The 22,270-nt window shown below is 41.3% G+C and overlaps 1 protein-coding gene across 1 annotated transcript in view; it reads right to left on the reverse strand.

The window, feature by feature from the left end:
- Nucleotides 1-3,009: 3,009 nt before the first annotated feature.
- Nucleotides 3,010-22,270, reverse strand: part of UBE2V2 (ubiquitin conjugating enzyme E2 V2) — a 32,708-nt gene continuing 13,447 nt past the window's right edge. The window contains exons 2-4 of the mRNA XM_088844474.1: nt 22,086-22,234; nt 17,713-17,838; nt 3,010-16,527 (exon numbers count right to left, since the gene is read on the reverse strand). Coding sequence (XP_088700600.1) covers nt 16,381-16,527; nt 17,713-17,838; nt 22,086-22,234 — 422 coding nt within the window. The 3' untranslated portion in view covers nt 3,010-16,380. The remainder of the gene's footprint in view (nt 16,528-17,712; nt 17,839-22,085; nt 22,235-22,270) is intronic.

A 22,270-nucleotide genomic window follows, 5' to 3' on the forward strand; every position in this document is an offset into this window, starting at 1 on the left:
GCCCCCCAGCCCAGGCGGTTGCACCTGTTTGCTGCCCAGCCAGGTCCCACCCCTTACCCGGAGCTCGTCTTACCTGAGGGCCTGGGCTCTGGGGACACTGCGCCTCTGTCAGCTTGGGCTGTCGGGGGTTCCCCAGGACAGGCGTACACACACCTGTGTGATCTGTGCATCCCAGCACCCACGTCCAGGATGCTAAGGCCGCAGTGGGCACAGCAGGGACAGTCAGTGGCTCTGGGAACATTTAAGACTCCAGCTCTGCCACGAGGTTCAGACCCAGAGATGCCCCCAGAGCACTGAAGGGCCAGAGGACAGGAGCCAGGCACCCCACAACCAGGCCTGTCCTATTTGCAACCTATCTTCACCCATATTTCTCCTCCATTAAATTTACATTTTAAATTAGATTGTAAACATTTGGAAAGCAGCAGAGACCATACCTCCACCCACACTGCAACTAGCGGATTGAGATACTCACCAGGTGGTGGGAATTGGGTAAATTCTTCTTTGAGTGAAGTCGTTGGAGGCTTTCTCAAAAAGCCTTTTCTATTGTGAAACATCACAAACACAGCCAACATCACAGCTGAATGAAATATCCCCTCGGTTCTCAGGACCCTCTTTTGACAAAATAACAGGATCCACGCTCTTTAGTTTTACCACAGAAGTCTAAACAGTATAGGCCAGGTTCTGCTGTTTTTTAACAAACAGAATCACACAGTACACGAGCTCCTGTCTTCTCATCCCCATGTGTGTAGCTTTATCCACACTCTCGTATGCTGAACAATGTATGGATGGAAATACCGCAGTGCATCTCCTGCCCAGGGCCCAGCCACCACGCACACCTCCGGTACCTGTTCCTTGGGGCCCATGCACAGTGGCTGGTTTATACTTGAGAAGGAACAACTGTGCCTTGGGGAAGGTGTATCCTAGATTTCAAAAGATGATGCCAGTTTCCAGGCGAGTGTTTATGCTTCCTCCCTCAACTCTGTATCCTCACCAGCACTTGTTGTCACTCTAATTTTAACCACTGGGGAAGTATCAGTGATAACTCACTGAGCACCTTTTTAAAAGTTTCTGGGCCGTGTATCGTCTTTTGTGACTTGTTCATTAGTACCCAAGCTCTTTCTTGCTGCTGATAGGATTTTTACTCTACATTTCTTTTTCTCGTTATTTGCAATGCAAATATCTTAACTTTGCCCTTTTTTATTGAAGTATACATGACTTACAATGTTAGTTTTAGGTATACAAAGTGATTCAGTTACACACACACACACACACACTTTTCCATTATAGGTTATTAAAAGATACTGAATAGTAGGGCTGAGTCCCTTAGCTGTTCTCCTACAACTACCACAACATCGTTAATTGGCTATCCTCCAATACAAAATATAAAGTTTAACGTTTGAAAGATAACAATATATTTCCCTGGGCTATACAGTAAATCTTTTAAATCTATTGTATATATTGTACTGTGTATGCGTTAATCTCAAACTAATTTATCCCTCCCCTGCCTTCCCTTTCAGTAACCAATTTGTTTTCTGCAAGTGAGTCTGTTTTGTAAATAAATTCATTTGTAGTATTTTTTTAGATTCCGTATAGAAGTGGTATCATGTCTTCTCTTACTTCACTTAGTATGATAATCTCTAGCTCCCTCCATGTTGCTGCAAATGGCAATAACTCATTATTTTTTCAAGACTCAGTTATATTCTATTTGTATGCCACATCTTCTTCATCCATTCATCAACAGACACGTTGCTTCCATGTCTTGGCTAAAGGGTGCAAATATGAACATTGGCCATTTTTGTCTTTTCCAGAATGTATGCCCAGAAGTGAGACTGCTGGATCAGATGGTCATTCTATTTTTGGCTTTTTAAGGAAACTTCATGAAGTTTTCCATAGTGGTTGTACAACTTACCTTCCCACAAACAGTGCAGGAGGGTTCCCTTTTCTCCACATCCAGCCTTTATTAAATTTCTAGACTTTTTGACGATGGCCAGTTTTTTCCTTTTCTTAATGGTATCTTGGTTCTATTATACATTTCTTATTTATTGATCTCTATTATTATTTTCTCCCATCTACTTTCCTTAAGTCTAATTTTGTTTTCTATGACCTCTTGAGATGAATGTTTAGATGATCAACTTTCAGCCTTTCACAATTTTAAATATGTATGTTTTGTGTTTATACACTTTCTTCTACGCAATATTTTTGCTTCATCTCACAGGTTTTAGCATGTAGTATTTTTGTCATCACTCAATTTAAGACATTTCCAGTTTCCATTGTGACTTTTTCACTGACCCATTGGTTACTGACACACAGAATTCCTAGTGTCTAAACTCATCACTTTCTGATCATCGTTTTGATTTCCTCGATGCTCAGAGAGCACACTCAGTGGCAAAGATGTGCTTCCAAAGAGTGTTAACTCTGCAGTTGGCAGGTGCATTTTTCTACATTCGCCCTTTAGGTCAAGTCTGTTAATCATGTTCAGGTCTTCCATAAACTTAATGGCCTGTGCTCTATCTTACACAGAGAGACGTATGTTAGTGTGCATGTGTTGTTTCCGTAAAGATCTCTGATTTCCTATCAATTTTTCCTGTGCCTAGTTCAAGGCTATGTTTCATGGGTATGAACGGAGGATGCAGATGTTTCTTAGAGACCAGCCTGCTTTATCTTCAGCAACTTGTCTTTGTCTCGTGTTTGTATTGTTACCTTCCTCCATCCTTTTATTCTCAATCTTTCTGTATCCTTATTTTTTAACAGCTTTATTGAGGTAGAATACAATTAAATAGCATATGTTTAAACTGCACATTTTGATAAATTTCACATTTATATAAATGAAACCACCCCCACAGTCAAGACAACATTATCCATTATCCCCAAGTTCTTTTATTTATGACTTCTCCCCTCCCAACGTCCTGTTACGAGGCAACCATCTAGCTGTAGACGTGATGGATTAGTACATTTTCTAGAACCTCATAAAATAAAATCACATAGTACGTACTGTCACCTTTCACTTAATTATTTTGAAATTTCATTTTATTGCTGAATAGCATTCCATTTATGGATATATCACAGTTTATCCATTCACTGATGATAGACATTTGACTATTACATGATAGGTTATGACTATTGCAAATATTCTGAGTATTCATTTCTTTGCATGGACATATGCTTGTCACTGTCTTTTGAGTGCATACCTGGGGATGGAAATGTTATGTCAGATAGTAGATGTTACTTTCAGAAGTCATACCATTTTACAGACCCACCAGCAACATATGAGAACTCATTTACCTACATCTGCCCCAACATTTGGTTATCAATCCTTTTTAATTCAGACATTCATAGGTATGTAACGCTATCTCATCACAGCTTCTATCTGCATTTCTCTACTGATGAATGATATTAACCATCTTCTTAGTGCTTGCCACCTGTATATTTTTGTTACTCAACTGTCTGTTCAATTTGTGCCTATTTTTTTATTGGGTTGTTTTCTTATTGGCGATTTTTGAGAGTTCTATGTATTTTCTTATACCAGTGTAACAGTTTTCAATTTGTCATCAAAACAAACCACCACAAACTTAAATGCTTTAAACAAATGTATTGCCTTTCAGTTCTGCACGTTTAAAAATGTCTGTTTGGCTAAGATGAAGTGGTGGTTCCCTGAAGGCTTGAAGTGCATGTCCTCTTCCTTTCTCCAACGTCTAGAGGCTGCTCGCCCCCCTTGCCTTGGGGCCCACCCAGCTCCATCCTCACAGCCAGCTTCGCCCATCACACCACCCTGACCCTGACCCTCGTCCACGGTCAAGTGTCCCCCTGTGATCACCCCGGGCTCACATGTCCAGCCTCTTCTCAAGGTCAGCTGATGAGCAACCTTGATCCTGTCTGCAATCTGACCCCCTTCTGCCTTGTGATGTAACATTTTCACAGATTTGCAGGATGGGGACATAGATGTCTTCGGGAGACAATTACATGTGTGAGTCACAGTATTTTCTTCCAATCATGGCTGGTCATTTTCTTCTCTAACAGAGTCTTTCAAAGGCACAAGTTACTCATTTTAGTGAAGTTCAGGTTTTGAAATTTTGTTCTGCAAATCCTGCTTGTTGTGGTTTGTTATCTAAGAAATCTATGCCGAGATGCCCCCAAAGTTAACATTTTTCTATTTTTTTCCTCTAAAAGTTTGAGGAAAATGTAAAAGCTTTACATTTCTATGATCCATTCTGAATTAACTTTTTTATGTGGTGTGAGGTATGGGTTTAGTTTTGCATAGTGATCCCAATGGTTCCAGAATCATTTGTGGAAAAAAGATTATGGGAAGTGACAAAGGGTTCCACTAGTCAGCAATGAGCCTGGGAGGAGTGTAACTGGGAGGTCACAGACGCAGGGGTCAGAGAGAGGCAAGCAGATGGTCCTCTGGGAGTTGGCACAAAGCATGAAGACCACTGATCACGTTAATGCCCATGAAGATCCTGAACATCCAAGCAGACAGAACAGTCAGCTGGCCTGCTATCACAACCTTGGTGTGGGCACTGGGTACATGAAGGGAGTGTCTGTGGTGGTGGGTGGGGGCCACAGGTGGGCTTCTGCTCAGCAAGGCCTGTCTCCAGCTGCAACACCACCCTAGATGGTCAACCAGACACTTTGGGGCAAGGATGAGTCCACGGGACCTGGTCCACTTTGGGGAAGGTTGGCTTCCTGCTCCATGTTCCCCCCCGCTCCCCTGCCAAAGCCACCTCAGATCTCCCACCAGCCAACTCAGAGCTGGAGGGGAGGGGAGCAGGCTCCTGGTACCCGACTAGTACTCGTGCTCCTCCAGACTCGAAACAGAAACACATCTGAACACTGTCAGGACATGAATCTGGCCTCTCACTAGCCTTTCAGGAGCAGCCTGTTTCTCACACACACAAGTTTCACCCAGTTTGGGCTCCCTTCACTGATTCCTACTGCGCAACATGACAACCGCAGTTCAACACGTCTGAACATTTTCACAACTACCAAGTTCTCAATACTAAACAAGTCTGCTGCTGCTGCTGCTAAGTCACTTCAGTTGTGTCCGACTCTGTGTGACCCCATAGACGGAAGCCCACCAGGATTCCTGTCCCTGGGATTCTCTAGGCAAGAACACTGGAGTGGGTTGCCATTTCCTTCTCCAATGTGTGAAAGTGAAGTGTGAAAGTGAAAAATGAAAGTGAAGTCGCTCAGTCATGTCCGACCCATAGCGTCTGCTGCTTGCACATTTTCATCATTTAACTAAACCCACAGCAAAACAAATAAACAAATGCCCTATTTCTCTGAGAAATCTGCCTCCTCTGGTCAAGTACACGAATTTTTGCTCCCAGATGGCCTAGATGGCCTCCATGCGTGTGAAGAGCAGAGCGGCATTCCTAAAAATTGACACATGAGGATGGGTTGTGTCAAGCTGCTTTCTCACTGCGGGCCTTGCATCTTCTCCAGGCAGCATGGTTCTGCCAGCCACTGTAATCTCCACTAGGACAGAGGAAACAAGATTTCTGTAAGTGGTCCTTCATCCTGAGTGTGCCAGTTCACACCACTGCCCACTCAGGTTATAGTTTTTCTGGAAACTGTCCAGGCTGTCACCCAACGCAAAGGAATATAAAGCACTGTCTTCTTTAGGGTTTCTTGCTATCTGGCTACTTCCCAACGCCAGAACCCTATTAGCTCTGGTTTCAGTGACAACCTCACACCGTCCTCTGCATCCTGCCACCCAAGTGGCCGCTTCTTACTGGGGCTCCTGACTTGGACACAAGGGGACACACAGATGGGGGTGTGGAGGACCCCTCCCTGGTGCCTGGCTGCAGCCTCAGACTGTGTAAACCTGACTGCCTCCCTGCTGAGGAACTTCCGGGGTGGCCAAGGATGCAGATCCGCTCCTCTCTGAGATTCAGAAAATCCACACCTTCACACAATACTAACAGACCCACAAAGAACATTTGTCCCTACCACTGCTGATGTTACCTGCCAAGTTTCAGCCCTCCTGGACTTCAATCTCACTTGTACGACAAGGATCTCAACAAAATTGCTTTCTTAAAGTTATTGCTTACTCTAATAAACTCTTTTTTTCCTCTCCACTGATTTTAGGACATTTTTATGTACAGAGAATATCTGTGTACTCCCGCCCTCTGTTGCTGCTCCTGTTACTAGCATCAAGCCTCAGTTACTGCAGTACTTTTGCTACAACTGATGAAACAACCCTAATTATTACTAAACCAAGTTTATAATTACTATGAGGGCTCACTCTCCTTGCTGTATACTCTATAAGCTGGGACGTGCTGGGAAAGGTTGGGGGCGGGAGGAGAAGGGGACGACAGAGAACGAGATGGCTGGATGGCATCACCGACTCTGTGGACATGAGTTTGAGTGAACTCCGGGAGTTGGTGATGAACAGGGAGGACTGGCATGCTGTGATTCATGGGGTCGCGGAGAGTCGGACACGACTGAGCGACTGAACTGAACTGAATCGTCTCCACTATTACGAACAGTCACTGTCCTAAGATCTCCACCAGTCATCCCTCTTCCTCCCCATCCCTCCCCGAAACCTGGGCAACCACGTATCTTTTCACTGTTTGTCTTTACCAGAAAGTCACATAATTGGGATCATACAGAATACAGCCTTTTCAGATTGACTGGACTTCTAGAACAACTTGTTCTCCACAGGTTATTAGCTCCAAGTTCATGGAAAGTTAGTACACACTGCTGGAAAACATATTGAGGACTGAAGGAACCAAATCCCATGGACCAGTTGCAGAACACAGAGCATTTCAAGAGTATACTCCCTTGGATTAAAACATAAACACAAACTAAACCTTTTATCCAATTCATAATGAATGTTACTGCTAGAAATATCTAGATCTCCAAAACAAAAAAAGTTCTTAATTAAGGAAAGGAAGAAAAAATGAGCTAGGAAACTTGAATTAGAAATTATGACTGCAAAAGATAGTAGAAGAGCAATTAGGTTAAAAAAAAGAAGAAGAAATCAAAGACATTCAGAGTGGAAAATAAGGATGACAATCTTTATTGGCAGATAACACAAACCTACATACAGAAAACCCTTAAAAATTTACACGAAAAACCTATCCACACTAGTAAGTTCAGTAAGATGGCAAACACAGGACCCCAAGCAAAGTGGGTACAGTGTGCTTCACCTCAGCACAGTGAAGGCCACAAAATGCAAGCCCACAGCTAACACCTCACTCAGCGGTGAAAAGCTGAATCTTTTCCTCCGAGATAAGGAATAAGACAAGGTTGTCTACTTCTACCACTTTTATTCAACATAGCAATGAAAGTTCTAGCCAAAACAATTAGGCAAGAAAAAGAAGTGGAAGGGATGCAAGTGAGAAAGGAGGAAGCACAACCATACTTGCGGACAATGTGCTATTACATACACAAAACCTTAAAGATCCCATCAAAAATATGTGTTCAACAAATTCAGTAAAATTGCAGGATGCAAAATCAATATATAGAAATCAGCTTCATTTCTATACACAAATAATTAGCTCTCAAAAAAAAAGAAATTAAGAAAACATTTCATTGAAAACTGAATCAAAAACTAAAATACCTAGGAATAAATTTAAACAACAAAGTGAAGGAATTGTACATTTGAAAATGTACAGGACCCAGAATAACCAAAACAATCTTGAAAAAGAACATAACTGGAAGACTCCGAGTTCTTGATCCCAAAACTAACTATAAAACTATAGTAACTACCTGTGCTTCTGGCATTAAGGCTAGATACATAAATCAACGGAACAGAATTGAAAGCCCAGAAATAAACCCATACATATGGTCAAATGATTTTCAACAAAGGTGAACCACTCAACAAATGGTGCTAAAAATGAATGGATATGTACGTGCAAAAGAATGAATCTAAACCCCTTCCTCACACCATATGCAAAAATTAACCCAAAACAGACCAAAAGTCTAAATGTAAACGCTACCAGTATAAATTCTTAAAAAACATAGTTGTACATTTGTGTTACTATATCAGTTAGAACACAACATTACAGATAAATGGTAGATAAAGAAAAGAGATATAGACAGGCATAGAGATAGATTTATTTTTAGGAACTGGCCTAAGTGACTGTGGGGACAGGTTGGCAATTCATGCAGCACTCAACACTACAATCCTGAAGTAGAACTTCTCTAGGAAATATGTTTTTGCTTGAGGCCTTCAGGAGACTGGAGGTGGGTTCATCACTTTGTTAAAGACAATGTCCTCTACAGAACATCTCCAAAGGACCCAGATTAGTATTTGATTTAATCACTGGTTACTACAACCTAGCCAAGTTGACACAAAACTAACCATCACAATGACTTAGGACTAGGCAATAATTTCTTAGACACAGTATTAAAATGACAAGTAACTAAAGGAAAAACAGAAAAATTATACTGCATGAAAATTTCAAAATCTGCACATCAAAGAAATAGTATCAAAAACAGTGAAAAGACAGCCTAGAGAACAGGAAAAATATCTGCGAACCATGTATCTAATTTAGGTCTACTATCCAGAATATCTAGATATCCTGCATGCATGCTAGTTTGCTTCAGTCATGTCCAACTCTTTGTGACCCCATGGACTGTTGCCCACCAGGCTGCTCTTCCACAGGATTCTCCAGGCAAGAATACTGGAGTAGACTGCCATGTCCTCCTCCGGGGGATCTTCCTGACCCAGGAATCAAACCTGTGTCTGTCTCCTGCATTGTCAGGTGGGTTCTTTACCACTAGTGCCACCTGGGTATCCAGAAATCAAAGACCTCTTACAGCTCAACAATAAAACAACAAATAAGCCAGTTTTTCATATGGACAAAGGACATGAGTAGACATTTCTCTAACGAAAATATGCAAATAGCCAGTGATCTTGTACAAAAACACTGAGCATCATTAGTGACTAGGAAAACCTGCAACAAAAACTACTTTACACCTACTAGGATGGTGAGAATCAAAGACAGTAACGGTGTCGGTGAGGAAGTGGAGATGTATGGCTTAGCCACTTTAGAAGATAGCCAAGCAGTTCCCCAAATGCCTGAACATGGGGTCACCTTATGACTTCCACCTCTAGGTATCCACCCAAGAGAAATGAAAACAGGTCCTCATTACGTCTGTAACAGTGTTAACTTATCATAGCCAAAATACAGAAAAAGCCCAAATATCCATCATTCTGGAGTGTTCTACAATTAGACAGTGGTGATGTTTGCAGTTTTGTGGATATGGTAAGTCACTGAGCTGAACAGTTTAAAAAGTTAATTTTATGATATGTAATTTACATCTTGACTTTGCAAGAAACAGGAGACTTCCAGGTGGGGTGGAGCCCCATGCAGTGGGGCTTCAGTTCCAGGGAGCCCCCTCCCAGGTATACAAGAGGTTCTGACTGAGATGTCAGTCACTACCCTCCAGTAAGGAGCCTACTAGGCAACATTTCACACCAAGTTAGCTCAAATGGCTTAGTCCCTTTTGTCCAGGGCTTCCTCAACACACCCTGGACAAAAGGAACGCTCTAGCCTCTGCAGGCCTGCTCTAGGTTCCAGGTCAGGGTCTGTGTTTCTGGTGGGCCAGCGAGGTGTGTGACCCCACGGTGTGAGATGAATGCATGGATGAACCACACCAACTCCCCTCCAGGTCCACTTGTAACTTGTATTGGTCAGAACAATGATGCCAACAATCATAAAGGCACTAATAATGCACATGACATGGGAGGGCAGGAGTGGTGTCCCCCCAGGGATGGACCCACCAGGGCCACAATACCCAGGGGGTTGGGGGAGGGGTGCCAGGTATGTCAGGTCTCACTAACACCCAGAACACCATCTGTCTGTCTTCAACCATGAGTGATTTAATGAAGCCTACAGAACCTCATATGGGCTTCCCTGGTGGCTCAGAGGTTAAAGCATCTGCCTCCAATGCGGGAGATCCGGGTTCGATCCCTGGGTCGGGAAGATCCCCTGGAGAAGGAAATGGTAACCCACTCCAGTATTCTTTCCTGGAGAATCCCATGGACGGAGAAGCCTGGTAGGCTACAGTCCACGGGGTCGCAAAGAGTCGGACACGACTGAGCGACGGAACGGAACGATAGAACCTCATATAACCTCTTGAAAGTCAGCCTACCCCTTACACAGGAGGACGACCTGATGTAAATGCATATTTTAACACGATTTAAGTGAATGTTCTTAAATTAAGTAACATTTTTTAATACTACCATTTATTGATAAATCATTGTGTATCTGACTGTGATTAAAAGCATTTCTACTATTTCATGAAACCATAACTCTACAGGGTAAGCATAACCTCCTCTCAGGAGAAACTGAAGGACACAGGGCTAACTGGCCCAAAGCCATGGGGTAAATGGCCCTAGGATTTGCACCAGCTCAGTTTAGAACCTCATGGTTGACAGTGCTAGGGCTAGGGCTAGCCCTAGGGCTGTCAGTGAGGAGCTCCAGGGGAGGCCCACAGGCCTCATCACTCACTCCATCACCAGCGCTGACTATAACTGGCAGAGGCCTGTAATGTCCATAGTACCGTCTACCTCTATGTCTTTACCAGGACTTAACACAGGGAGGGCTGAAAAACACACCCCAGCCTGTCTGCTGAACAGAACTCAGTAAAATCTGCATCACATAAAAAGTAGCCTAGTTTCTGGCAGATATGTCAATAATTTTTAATCTAAATAAATAATTCCAACATTTCTTTGTAGCCAAGTACATTGGTTTCAAAAATGTATTTCTAATAATCTTAAATATCTCAAATAAGAAAACATTTTTTGATTTATAGTTTCAAAAAATATACTTTGGAGATTTTTTTAATTCAAAGAATATTAAATTATTAGAATACATTTATAAATATTATTAAAAGTTTATTACTATGATGGGCGACTTAGACATAACTCTCAGAAGCAAATAAAGCAAAAGCATCACACACAAGGATTCAGCTCAGGGTAGGGTCTGTGTTTCTGGTGGGCCAGTGAGCTGTGTGCCCCCACGGTGTGAGATGAATACATGCCCTCCCATGTTGTGTGTCAAACAGGACAAGAGTGACAAGTGAGAAGACCTGCAGATCAAAGTGGCAGCGAAGGTGCGAGAGGACCCAGGTAACGAGGGGATGGGGCAAACAAAGGGCACAAGCAAGGAGACACGCACAGCAGGTAGTGTGAGCTGCCCTGCTCACAGTGTCAGTCACTAAGTCATGTCTGGCTCTTTGTGACCCCATGGACAGCCCACCAGGCTCCTCCATCCATGGGATCTTCCAGGCAAAAATACTGGAGTGGGTTGCCATTTCCTTCTCCAGGGATCTTCCCAACCCAGGGATCAAACCCCAGTCTCCTGCATTGCAGGTGGATTCTTCACCATCAGAACCACCAAGGAAGCCCCATCACGAGTCTTCTTTAAGTCTGTGGTGAGAGCTGATGTGCAGAGAGCACATCCAGGATGATCAGAAGAGCAGCTGAGAGAACAGATTTACCTGACATGATGGAGAACAGGAACGGGCTGATGAAGAGGGAGACACAGCGACCACAGGTGAGGGGGACTCACCAGAGAGCCATGGATGAGACTCACAGAGGGAGGGGCCACGTTCACCTGCAGTCTACTTTCTAAACCAATAAATGCATTCAGCGCCTCGCAGCACTAAGCATGGGGAATCGCAGCACTTAGCTGTAACATACAAGGGATTAAACCATATCACCCAGATTTAAAACAATGTTACTAACAGATCAACTTATCAACCATTACCAATCACAGATTATGTTTCTGTCTATAGAGGGCCATGAACACAGCAGAGTGAGTGTCACGGTCATTTTTGAGTACCCAGGGTTTAAAACAACTGCGGTCTCAAAGTGGAAGCCAGAAACTCAGGAGTTCTAGTTCTCTGGTAAAGAATAGCACAGAGGGGGACTTAATGGACAAGTGTGTTTATACCAAATAAAGGTCAGATAACACAAAAAAAGTTTTTTTGCACCAGTACGGCAAAAGAAAAAAGAAAAAAAAAAAAAAACTAAGGTCCAGCAGCACATAGTATAGACATGGCAACAACAGAAAGCCAAGGAGAGACAACAATATTTACATTTCAAGTAGAGATTAATTCAATAAAACATTTTCAGTATTAAAGTCTTTTACATTTTAATTACTGTGTAACTTTTATAATTTTATTGGGCTTTATAATTTTATAGGACTAAGAAGTATATACATTTGCATTAACACAGTTTTATGCATTAAACAATATTTTAACAAAAATAATTCAAGACAATATTGTCCAAAAGAATTATTTTTTTCCTTAAGGAAGTCCACATGTTACTCAAGGTAAAGAAACCCAGGCAATTAGATACTGCACTTTCTTGTGAACTCAATTTTTTCACTTGGGTATTCAGATGATGTTTTAAATTACAGCAACAAAAAGATAATCTATGTTAGTGGATATAATCTGACAATCACTACTTATCTGAACAACCTGGCTTAAGAAGCAGTCAGACAATACATTTCTTTGTGTCAGTTACCAACTGTGGAGAAAATCTAATCTTCTCTCCTGTTAAGGACAAACCACACAGGCTATAAGACTCCGCCCTGTGTAATATAGCCTTCACAATGACCAGGTTTGTTGACTGGAAAACGGTGAGTCTTCGGACCCAAAAACATTGATGGTAAGTACTGTAACCAACTTTACATTTTAATGCAGGTGTCACGTCAAAACCTCCACTTTCCATTACATGGTTAATCTTCAGATTACTTGGTAAAGCTATCTACTGTTAAGTTCCTGTTTAAAAAAAAAAAAACTATTATATTAGATACAGGAAAACTACCCACTCAGTAGTTAGCGGTGTTTCCCCATAACTTGTGAACAATATTTAATTACTCAAGTGCAGTGAACCAACAATGCAAAGTTTCACTCTCAATGTATTCAACAGTCAGCTTCTTTACTGCCCACAGGTTTCTGACTTCTGTTGGCTCCTCAGTGTCAATAATTAGCCCTCCTTTGAAGGTGGAATACTAACTTCACTTTATAATATTTTGGCTGCTAAAACCTCAGATGTCAGCAACTGTTCTTACGGAACAAAGACAAGATGAAGGGATTCACAGTAAGCCTACATCCGGAGCACAGGGGTCAGTGCCCAGTCCTGACACGCAATCTGGTCAGTCACCACTGGAGGGAGGACAATTCCTGGACTCTAAGAAGTGAAATCCAGCTGGCTTTAATCACCGACTTTATAAATGAACCTGAAGATAAAATCTTGTACACTTCTTCAGACTGAATGTGAAAATGAGATGGAACAGTCCTTTAGGGAATCTTTAGTGAGACTGTCCTATTAAAGATGTAAACTCCATGAGGATCTCTTCAGATCCACTAATTTTTTTTTTTAATGACATACTCACTCCATGAGTTCCTCAAACTCCCTTACTTCACAGGATGATGGTTTTGACTTATCATTTATTTTCTATCATCAAATACCTTCAATACTTTTCTCTTCAGAAAATACTTGTGGTGTACCTTTTCTTTTCCATACTCTACTATGCTTATAAAATAACCAACATTTTCAGTATGACCTATAATAACATTTCCATCTACAGTTTAGTAACTTCAGAGGCATATTAATTTAGCATAAAAGACATTCTATTTCCATATACTTCCTGCTTTTCAATAAAAACAGTACTGGGAAGGAATTAACTGCTACTGCTCCTATCAATCCTGTAACATACTGCATCCGCTGCTTTTCATAATGTTTTTATTTTTATATACAAAATACATACACTTTCCAAAATCTCAGGAGCCAGACTCTTTCTGTGAATGTAACCAAAAGCCAACCAAGCTGTTACTGGAAAATCATATTGGTACTTCATAGTTTTCTGGTAGAAAAGTGAAATCAGTACCTTTTAGATCCTTCCCAGCAATTAATTATACTGTAATGCTACACATATGCATCTAAAAAATATAAAAGGAAATCTGGGGGGAAAGAAATCCCTTAAGTAACTCGCCAGTCCTGTAACTCATGACACCAGACGGCATCACACATGCTTCTGATATGAGAGCACGGCTGTGTGCCCATCAGGAAGAACAACTTTGACCAAAGCCAACAATTCACAAGGCTCCTTCCAGAGCTGCCTGCTCCGCCACACCCACGTCACCACACACCACATCTAGAACAAAAAATACATTGATATTTTCCAACTGTGTCCTCTAAATTTTCAAAACAACTGAATTTCATGTGTATTTATCAATAACAATATATACTTAGCGCAAAGTATTTAAGTCAATGAATCAGTTATAAATAATCCAGACTATAAACTATATGCAAGTCAAACCAATTCTCCACACACTTTCTCAAATTTGAAGTGATAAATTCCTTTAAAGAGATTATTTCAAATAATTTTTTCTATTTTATACCCAAAAGATCAACCACTGACTACCTGTAACAAAAGTTTATGTTCCAAAATCCTGAAAAGTCACACATAAACCTGCAACAACAAATGCCTTTAAAGTACTCGAAAAAATATTTTTTAAATAAGGGATTCTGAAAATTAGTAATTAAAACCATTCAAGATTAACACTGACCTAACAGGACAAACACTCTACTTTAGCAATTTTTATATGATCATCCCCGAGGGTCTTACCTGCTGGCCTTTCAAAGGCAACGCACACCTGCGGGGAGAGGGGCGAGGCCTTCACAACACTGGATGTGGGAATGAGAGAAGACAACAGGGCAAGGGGCCCAGGTGGCCAGCCCACTAATGTGGAAACAACAAACAGCAGTCAGGTGGTTACTGGCGCCAATCCAGACCATCAGGAACCATCACTCTTACAGACGATGTCAGTGGGATTCCACTTAATCTCAACCAGTTAAAATGTTTTAAGAGTGTATGCCAAGGCAACAGTCCATTTCAAGCCTGTTTTAACAAAGTACACAGGCACTAGTATGTCTGTATACATTCTCTATGTGTCACTTTAAACATCTTTGATATTTAAAGTCATACTGAAATTAGTAAATTTAGATACAGTGCTGCTAACTTTAATGTATTCTGGCCAAGAAAAGATAGCTCAGAGTTTTAACTCTGAATGCACTTGATAAAAACACGTCAGGGACTGTTTGAGAAATAAGTTCTTATTACATGACCACCTGTCTATTTTCTTCAGAAAACAGAACTCTTAAGAAGTAAGGATTTTCAACAAAGTAGTACACCCAAGCACTATGAGATGAAAAACAGCGACCCAAAGCCTCAAGTCACTGTGGTGAAAGCAGAGCACAGTGAACTTTCAATTCAGAATTACACAGCTGCCAGAGTTAAGGGTAAGTGGAAAAAATTAATCCCAGTCAGTACTAAGAGCACTGAGGGCAGATACTACGAAGAAAACTAGAATGTTTATCTGGATAATCTGTAATCTAAATTTTATAAAAACTGCTAGAACTCAGACATCTCTTTTAATAATATTTCTAGTGAAATCAAGTGGAAAACATAATACCTGGGATTATTCCTCCTAACAAGAAATTAAAGCCTATTAGGAAATCTGTACTCTGAAACACGCTGCAGATTCCAATCTGCAAGAAGTATACCATACGGGGTAAATGACGAGCGGTGTGTATAGACGAACAGCTACAAGAACTCCAATTTCTGCAATCTCAGCAAGCTACTGTGCACACACATCAACATAACAGAAATGGCACCGTTTCTGAAGACACATTCCACAGTTTATTTACAATTTAAGACTAACTTTAATCTCCAAATCACATATCCATACACCTAATTCCTTTTTGATTTCATTTAAACGTAAATGCATGGTCTGTCCAACAAAGACTGTAAACAAATATTTACCACATCTGTTACATGGAACACACAGGAACAGCTTGTAACAGAAATTCATCCACCTCCCCCACAACATTTTTTATTATAAATACAGGTATCAAAACAATCCTGAACATATTTTTGATACTACTAGTAGTCAGCACCCATACCGCTTCAAAAATGAACACACTTTGTGACAATATTCATTGTACCTGCTACTTTAGACAATTTCAACTGAAGCTCTTTCTCTAAGCAAGATGATGGAGCACGCCACTCGAGTTTCCTTCTCGGCTTTCTCGTCAGAAACACACCTGCCTGCACAGCCAGCCGACACTTCTTGCCGTGCTCTCACCTGCAAACCTGAGTTCCAGTGAGGACTCCAGGCGCGTGCTTAAGTGGTGGTGCCTTAACAAGAAAAGACTGATGAATTTTCCTCCTGTTACCTGAAAATATAATGGGTGTACATATATTAAATATACTCTTACAAATGTCCAGGTCATGTTTACCAGCTGGAATTATCTTACTTTAATGTGTGGGTATTTTGCATTGTGATATTTAATAAAGACATTAACATGAGTAGAAGGTTGCTGATTTAAGACAAGTTTGAGATCCACTAAAATTAATTGTTGTATGTTTGTCCTTCTGGTGGCTGTGGAAGCTTCATATTTTCTTTGGACATCATTAGACGTCTTAGCTCTTGAAGTACAACTTTAATGCTATATGAATTTTGCCATTTTGCTAACACTGGTATGCTTCGTGCATCCACCTGAAAGGAAGGGAAAAAGTACAATTAACTACGCAGTTTAAAGTACTTGGGCACCAATTTACTAGATGTACTTTAATAAGAAGGGCTTTAAAAATCCACAGTCAGGCACTATTTTCACAAAAGCAAACATTATAAAACCACAGGTCCACACAATACTTAGGGCCACAATCCAAGGCCTGGGCAGTTACTCACACCAGGGATCAGCAGACAGCAGTAACCCTGACTTCTCCTTTCAGATCCCACTCCAGCATGCTCTTTGCACTGTGCTGAACTCGTCTTCCACTGCGGGAGACGGAGAGGCTGGGGCTTCAGCCCCTTCAAAGCCTCAGCCAAAGGTACCTGCCATCGCCTGGCCTATCTGGCAGCTCCCTGGAAACTCACCTACTGAGGACCACCTATTCCCTGACCACACCCTCTCCACCCTGGTACCTGTCAAAAATAACCAGTGTCCAATATGTGACACCAGAGACACAGACTACTATCTAGAAAATACACAGGTGCCACAGATGTGTTGTACAGCACAGGGAAAGATAACCATACTTTTGCAATAACTTTAAATGGAGTATAATTTATAAAACTGAATCACTATATTGTACATCTGAAACAAATATAATATTGTAAATCAACTATACTTGAATAAAAAATACAATTTTTTTTTAAAATTAAAGAAAAAACTGTTTTAATAGTTCTACTTTCTGATGCAGCAGCAAGAGGGCCAGCAGGAAGAGGACCAAAGACCCCACAGGAAACGCTGGGAGAGATGTCCAGTGAGGCTACAAAGTCCCACACACACCTGAGAGTCCAGGAGACACACACGTGTGCAAGGCTGCACACAGGCTTCAAAGACTGAGAAAGCTATGAACTCTCACCTGTGGCTGACCCTGATCAACACACAGACATTTTGATTATGCACCATAACCAAGTAGAATTTATCCAGGAAGTGCAAATCCTCAACATACAAAAATCAACGAAACACACCATATTAACAGAAAAAAAGCAAAACCCACGACTATCTTCACAGACACAAAACAGCTTCTGACAAAATCCAACAACATTTCATAATAAAAATACTCAATTAACTAGGGTTATCAACCCAATAAACAGCTTCCACTTGCTTTTCTGTTGTTTTAATGTTCTCCTGACTATAAACTTATAGGTTGTGTAAAAATAACTACTTTAACTTACCATTCCACTGGAATTATTTATTCCATTCATATTAATTTTGGTTACAAATCTAACTGATGGAGGAGCTTCTGGGTATTTAGGTCCACATTCTACTTTCAGGCTATATATTCTGTTTTCATAATTTGTCTGGAAGGCAGAAATAATAACAATATTCAAGCACTAATAAACTGGAAAAGCACAAGATAAATGTACTTAATATTGCCATGTGTGTGATCAAGAATTTACTTTTCAACAAATTTATTTGATCTATATGGTTAGCAAAAATAGTGTGCAATTAAAACAAGAAAATAAAACATAAATGAAAGTGACAAATTTAATACCTGTTGATTCTTGTATAAATCTAGAAAAAAAGAAGGCGACCATCTATGGATCTCAGTCACCCCAACAGATCCACGGCTTTTTCTCTATAGTAAGAAATCTCCCCAGTGGAGGTGGATCTCGGGTATTAATAACCATGGTTTAAAATGTATACAAAAATCTTGTACATATATTAACAAATGCTTCAGTATTTTTAAAAACTAAACAGCTATATAAAACTCATCTAAGTTCAACAGCAAGCATATATTAACAGTATGCCCAGGACCCAGAGAGGCTTAAAAAGAACTAAAAAGGCCAAGGAGACACCTGTCTGTTGCTCTCCACTCACATGCATATCAGCCTCTCTAGAACTTGCAGTCAAAGTATAATAATCAGATAACCAACAAGGACCCCACTAGACAGCACAGGGAACTATACTCAGTATTTTGTGATCATCTGTAAGGGAAAATAATCTGAAATAAAAACAGACACACAGGGAGATAAAACTGAATCACTCTGCTGTACACCTGAAACTAAGACAACATTGCAAATCAACTACAAGAAAACAAAAAAAAGCCCCTGAAAAATCTCACACTCTTAAAAATACTCAAAGTACATGGAAATGATCAGAATTCTCCAAGTTTGCTAGGAATAGGGATTGGTATAACTATTGTGGAAAAAATACGGCATTTTTTCCTATGCATTTCACTACACACATTCAAATCCCCTCCCCTAACTCCCCTGCTGCTGCTGCTGCTGCTGCTGCTAAGTCACTTCAGTCGTGTCCGACTCTGTGTGACCCCATAGATGGAAGCCCACCAGGCTCCCCCATCCCTGGGATTCTCCAGGCAAGAACACTGGAGTGGGTTGCCATTTCCTTCTCCAATATGTGAAAGTGAAAAGTGAAAGTGAAGTCGCTCAGTCGTGTCCGACCCTTAGCGACCCCACGGACTGCAGCCTACCAGGCTCCTCCATCCATGGGATTTTCTAGGCAAGAGTACTGGAGTGGCTTGCCATTGCCTTCTCCGCTAACTCCCCTACTATGCAGCAATTCCATTCCTAGGCATTTTTGATTCAAGAGAAATGGAAATGAACTTACATTCACAAGATGACCTGTAATCACAGCAGCTTTATTTGCAATAACCAGAGAGAACCACGATCAGGGGAAGTGACAAGCACACTGTGGCATATCCCCACCGTAATAAACAGAAACCAACCACTACACAGCGCATGGATAAGACAACGTAGGTGAACCCAAGGAACTGCACCCAGTCAAAAGGAGTAGGCCTCTCAGTACACACACTGCATGATTCCACTGACACCAAGTTCTACGACGGGCACAATACTCCAGGGTGTAGGAAGTGGTGACTGGGTCAGGCCTGGGGTGGAGGAGGGGCAAGGGACTCTCTAGGGTGACAGAAGTGGTCTGTATCTCGACATAGGTGCGCGTGACAAGATACACCTGTTGAAAGTCATGGTAAGACCTATGCATTCCACTCCATGCAAATTATAAAAGTTAAAAAAAAAACCTTTAAACTAGCCCACAATGCTTGAAATAAAACATCCTAACTTTTGACACCCTGGATTAATTTTATCATCTCTGGATTTTAAATTAACAGCCAAGCTTTTCTGTTAGAGTAAAGAAGAGAGTAGTAAGTAAAAGGAACTACTATTTACAAACTATATACTAGAGTCAGATACTCTCCTATTGCCTAATTATTAATTCATTTAATTCTCAGAACTTCTAAAGTGATACGGTACTTCACTTACATAAAAGTAAACTTGGAAAAGTTACTAAATCTCTAATGCTAAAAATTTAACAAACATGGAAAACAAAACTGCTAATTATATAAATCCAAATAAATACTGGAATAATATAAAGCAACCAGGGATCTTAATAACATAAAAAACAAGAAACAACTAACCAAGTAACAGAATGTTAAGGTAGCAATTTTCACATTACCCTAAAGCTGGGGAAAAACTGTTCTAAATCTGGTACCCTGCAAAGAAAAAACAACCAAGATGAGATGCCTGTAAGTTTAATTAAAAGGCAGTTGAACGAATGCTGGGATCACAAGCCCTCACCCAGCCCCCCAGCTCAGCAAGGGGGCTGAAGCCTGGCTGGAGGACAGGGTCCACTCAGGCTGCGCCCTCCTGCACCACAAGAAGGGGAAGGGGCTCCAAGTCGACCACCACAGAAAGCGGCAGGAAGCACTCCTGTCTCTGAAACCCTGCCAGCTGGCCCACCCTCAAGTTACCCTACAACCGCCAGGCCCCCAGTGAGCACAGCCGGACACAGGGGCTCCGTGGTTCAGTGACACCAGGGAACAGCTAGTGCGGGGGTCCTGCAGATGACCTGAACTGGGAGAGAGGTATCTGCAAACTAGGTTATGGGGCTGAGGGTCTTACTTTACACAAACTCCAACACTCTTCAAGTTCCCTCAGAGGAACAAATGGGAGAAAAATAAAATCTAAGTAATTTCAGGACTTCCTGGGGGCTCAGTGGTAAAGAATCTGCCTGCCAATGCAGAAGACGTGGGTTCGAGTCCTGATACAGGAAGATCCCACATGCCGCGGAGCAATGAAGTCCACGTGCCGCAACTATTGAGCCTACGTGCTGCAACCACTGAGCCCAAGAGCCGTGCTCCACGAGAGAAGTCACTGCAATGAGAAGCCCAAGCACCAGAGCTAGAAAGTAGCCGCCACTCTCCACAAAGAGAAAAGCCAACGCAGCTGTGACGATCCAGCACAGCCAAAAATAAATAATTAAAAAAGAAAAAAATTTAAATAATTCTGAAAGCATATTCCACTCAGTTCAGACTGTCCAATCTTCAAGTTATTCATTAAGAATGCTCAAAAGTTATAAGCACTTACTTTTACCAAACAGACCATGGTGATACTGTTCACAGGTAGTGAAAAATCAAGGTTTTCATTACAAATACTGAGTTATAAAACAATAAGAATTTTAACCATCAGCATTTTATTTCCTTCCTTACATGTCTAATGGAAAAATCAGAGCAGTGGAGGAAGAGGGAACTTGTTAGTTTAGGAGAGTGCACAAATTCGACAAAGGAATACCAGAAAATGGTAAACAAACATTTGTCTGAAGTTATCAATGCTAATTACCTGACCATTTTTCTTTTATAAAAATCAAAAAATCTAAATTCTACCCAAAAGCAAAACAGTTGAAATAGTGCCATTACAGGTAGCAAACAGTACACAAAACCAAAGACTAAAAAGAAACTTCAAATTTGTGTTCTAACAAGGTCAAAGGTCATACAAAACATATTTAAAAGACTTGCTGCAGGACATGCCGCAAATGGGGCCTTTGTGTGGAATGCAAGGTAGAAAAAAATTTCCCAATCTAAAAAAGATTTTGAGTAAAAATAAAAAGTCAGGAACTTGAGAAAGACCTAAAAATAAAACAATAGGTCTGTGGCCAACAACACTAGGAAACATGCAAGAATCAGCCTTTCTGACATATTCTACAGGTAAAGACAGCGAAGCCAGAACATTTCCAAGGCCAATCAACTGTCACTGGCCAACAGCAATGTGCACTCAACACAGACCAGTTTAGGAACCCCGTTGATACACACGGCTGGTTAGAAGCATGTTACATCACAGCACACTGCTCGCTCTTCCCAAGTACCCCTCCGCCCCGTGCCTCACCTCGTCTCCTCTCTATCTGGAATGCTCTCCATCCCCATCACCTTCTGAAATCCTACCAGCCAGTCCTTTAGGCACTCCAAAGGCAACTTCCTCCCCTGTCCAGCCTTCCTCAATTATTCCAGCTAGAAGAGACACATTCTACAGTCCCACAGTGAACACGCTCTGCCACACTCAGTCTGTCGTCTGCATTCATGCCTTCTCCTCTACTGAACTGCAAACACTTTGACAGCAATGATCACACCAGTCTTCCCCCCGACTCCTCCAGAAAACCCAAATGTACCAAAAATAAGTAAAAAGTGAGGAACTGTTTCAGTTAAAGTTATCTTAACTCTTTAATATTAATAACATAAAATAAAATGCATAAAGTTAAAATATTCATAGGAAATAAATGTAATGTGTGCACTGACCCGTGGTGGCCCAATGATCATGCCTGTCCACCTTGTGAGTGTCATGTCTTCGTCATCTTCCAGGCCCCAGCTGACTGTACCGTCGCCCACTCCTTTCTGTCCTTCTTCAAGTTCTTCCAACAAACGAAAATTACGAGGAACTTTAACGCCTATACAAAAGGAAGCCAATGTAAGTAGCTCATAAT

Source organism: Moschus berezovskii, chromosome 16, assembly GCF_049115385.1.
Source record: "Moschus berezovskii isolate FMDL1 chromosome 16, NW_MosBer_1.0, whole genome shotgun sequence".
Classification (NCBI taxonomy): Eukaryota; Metazoa; Chordata; class Mammalia; order Artiodactyla; family Moschidae; genus Moschus; species Moschus berezovskii.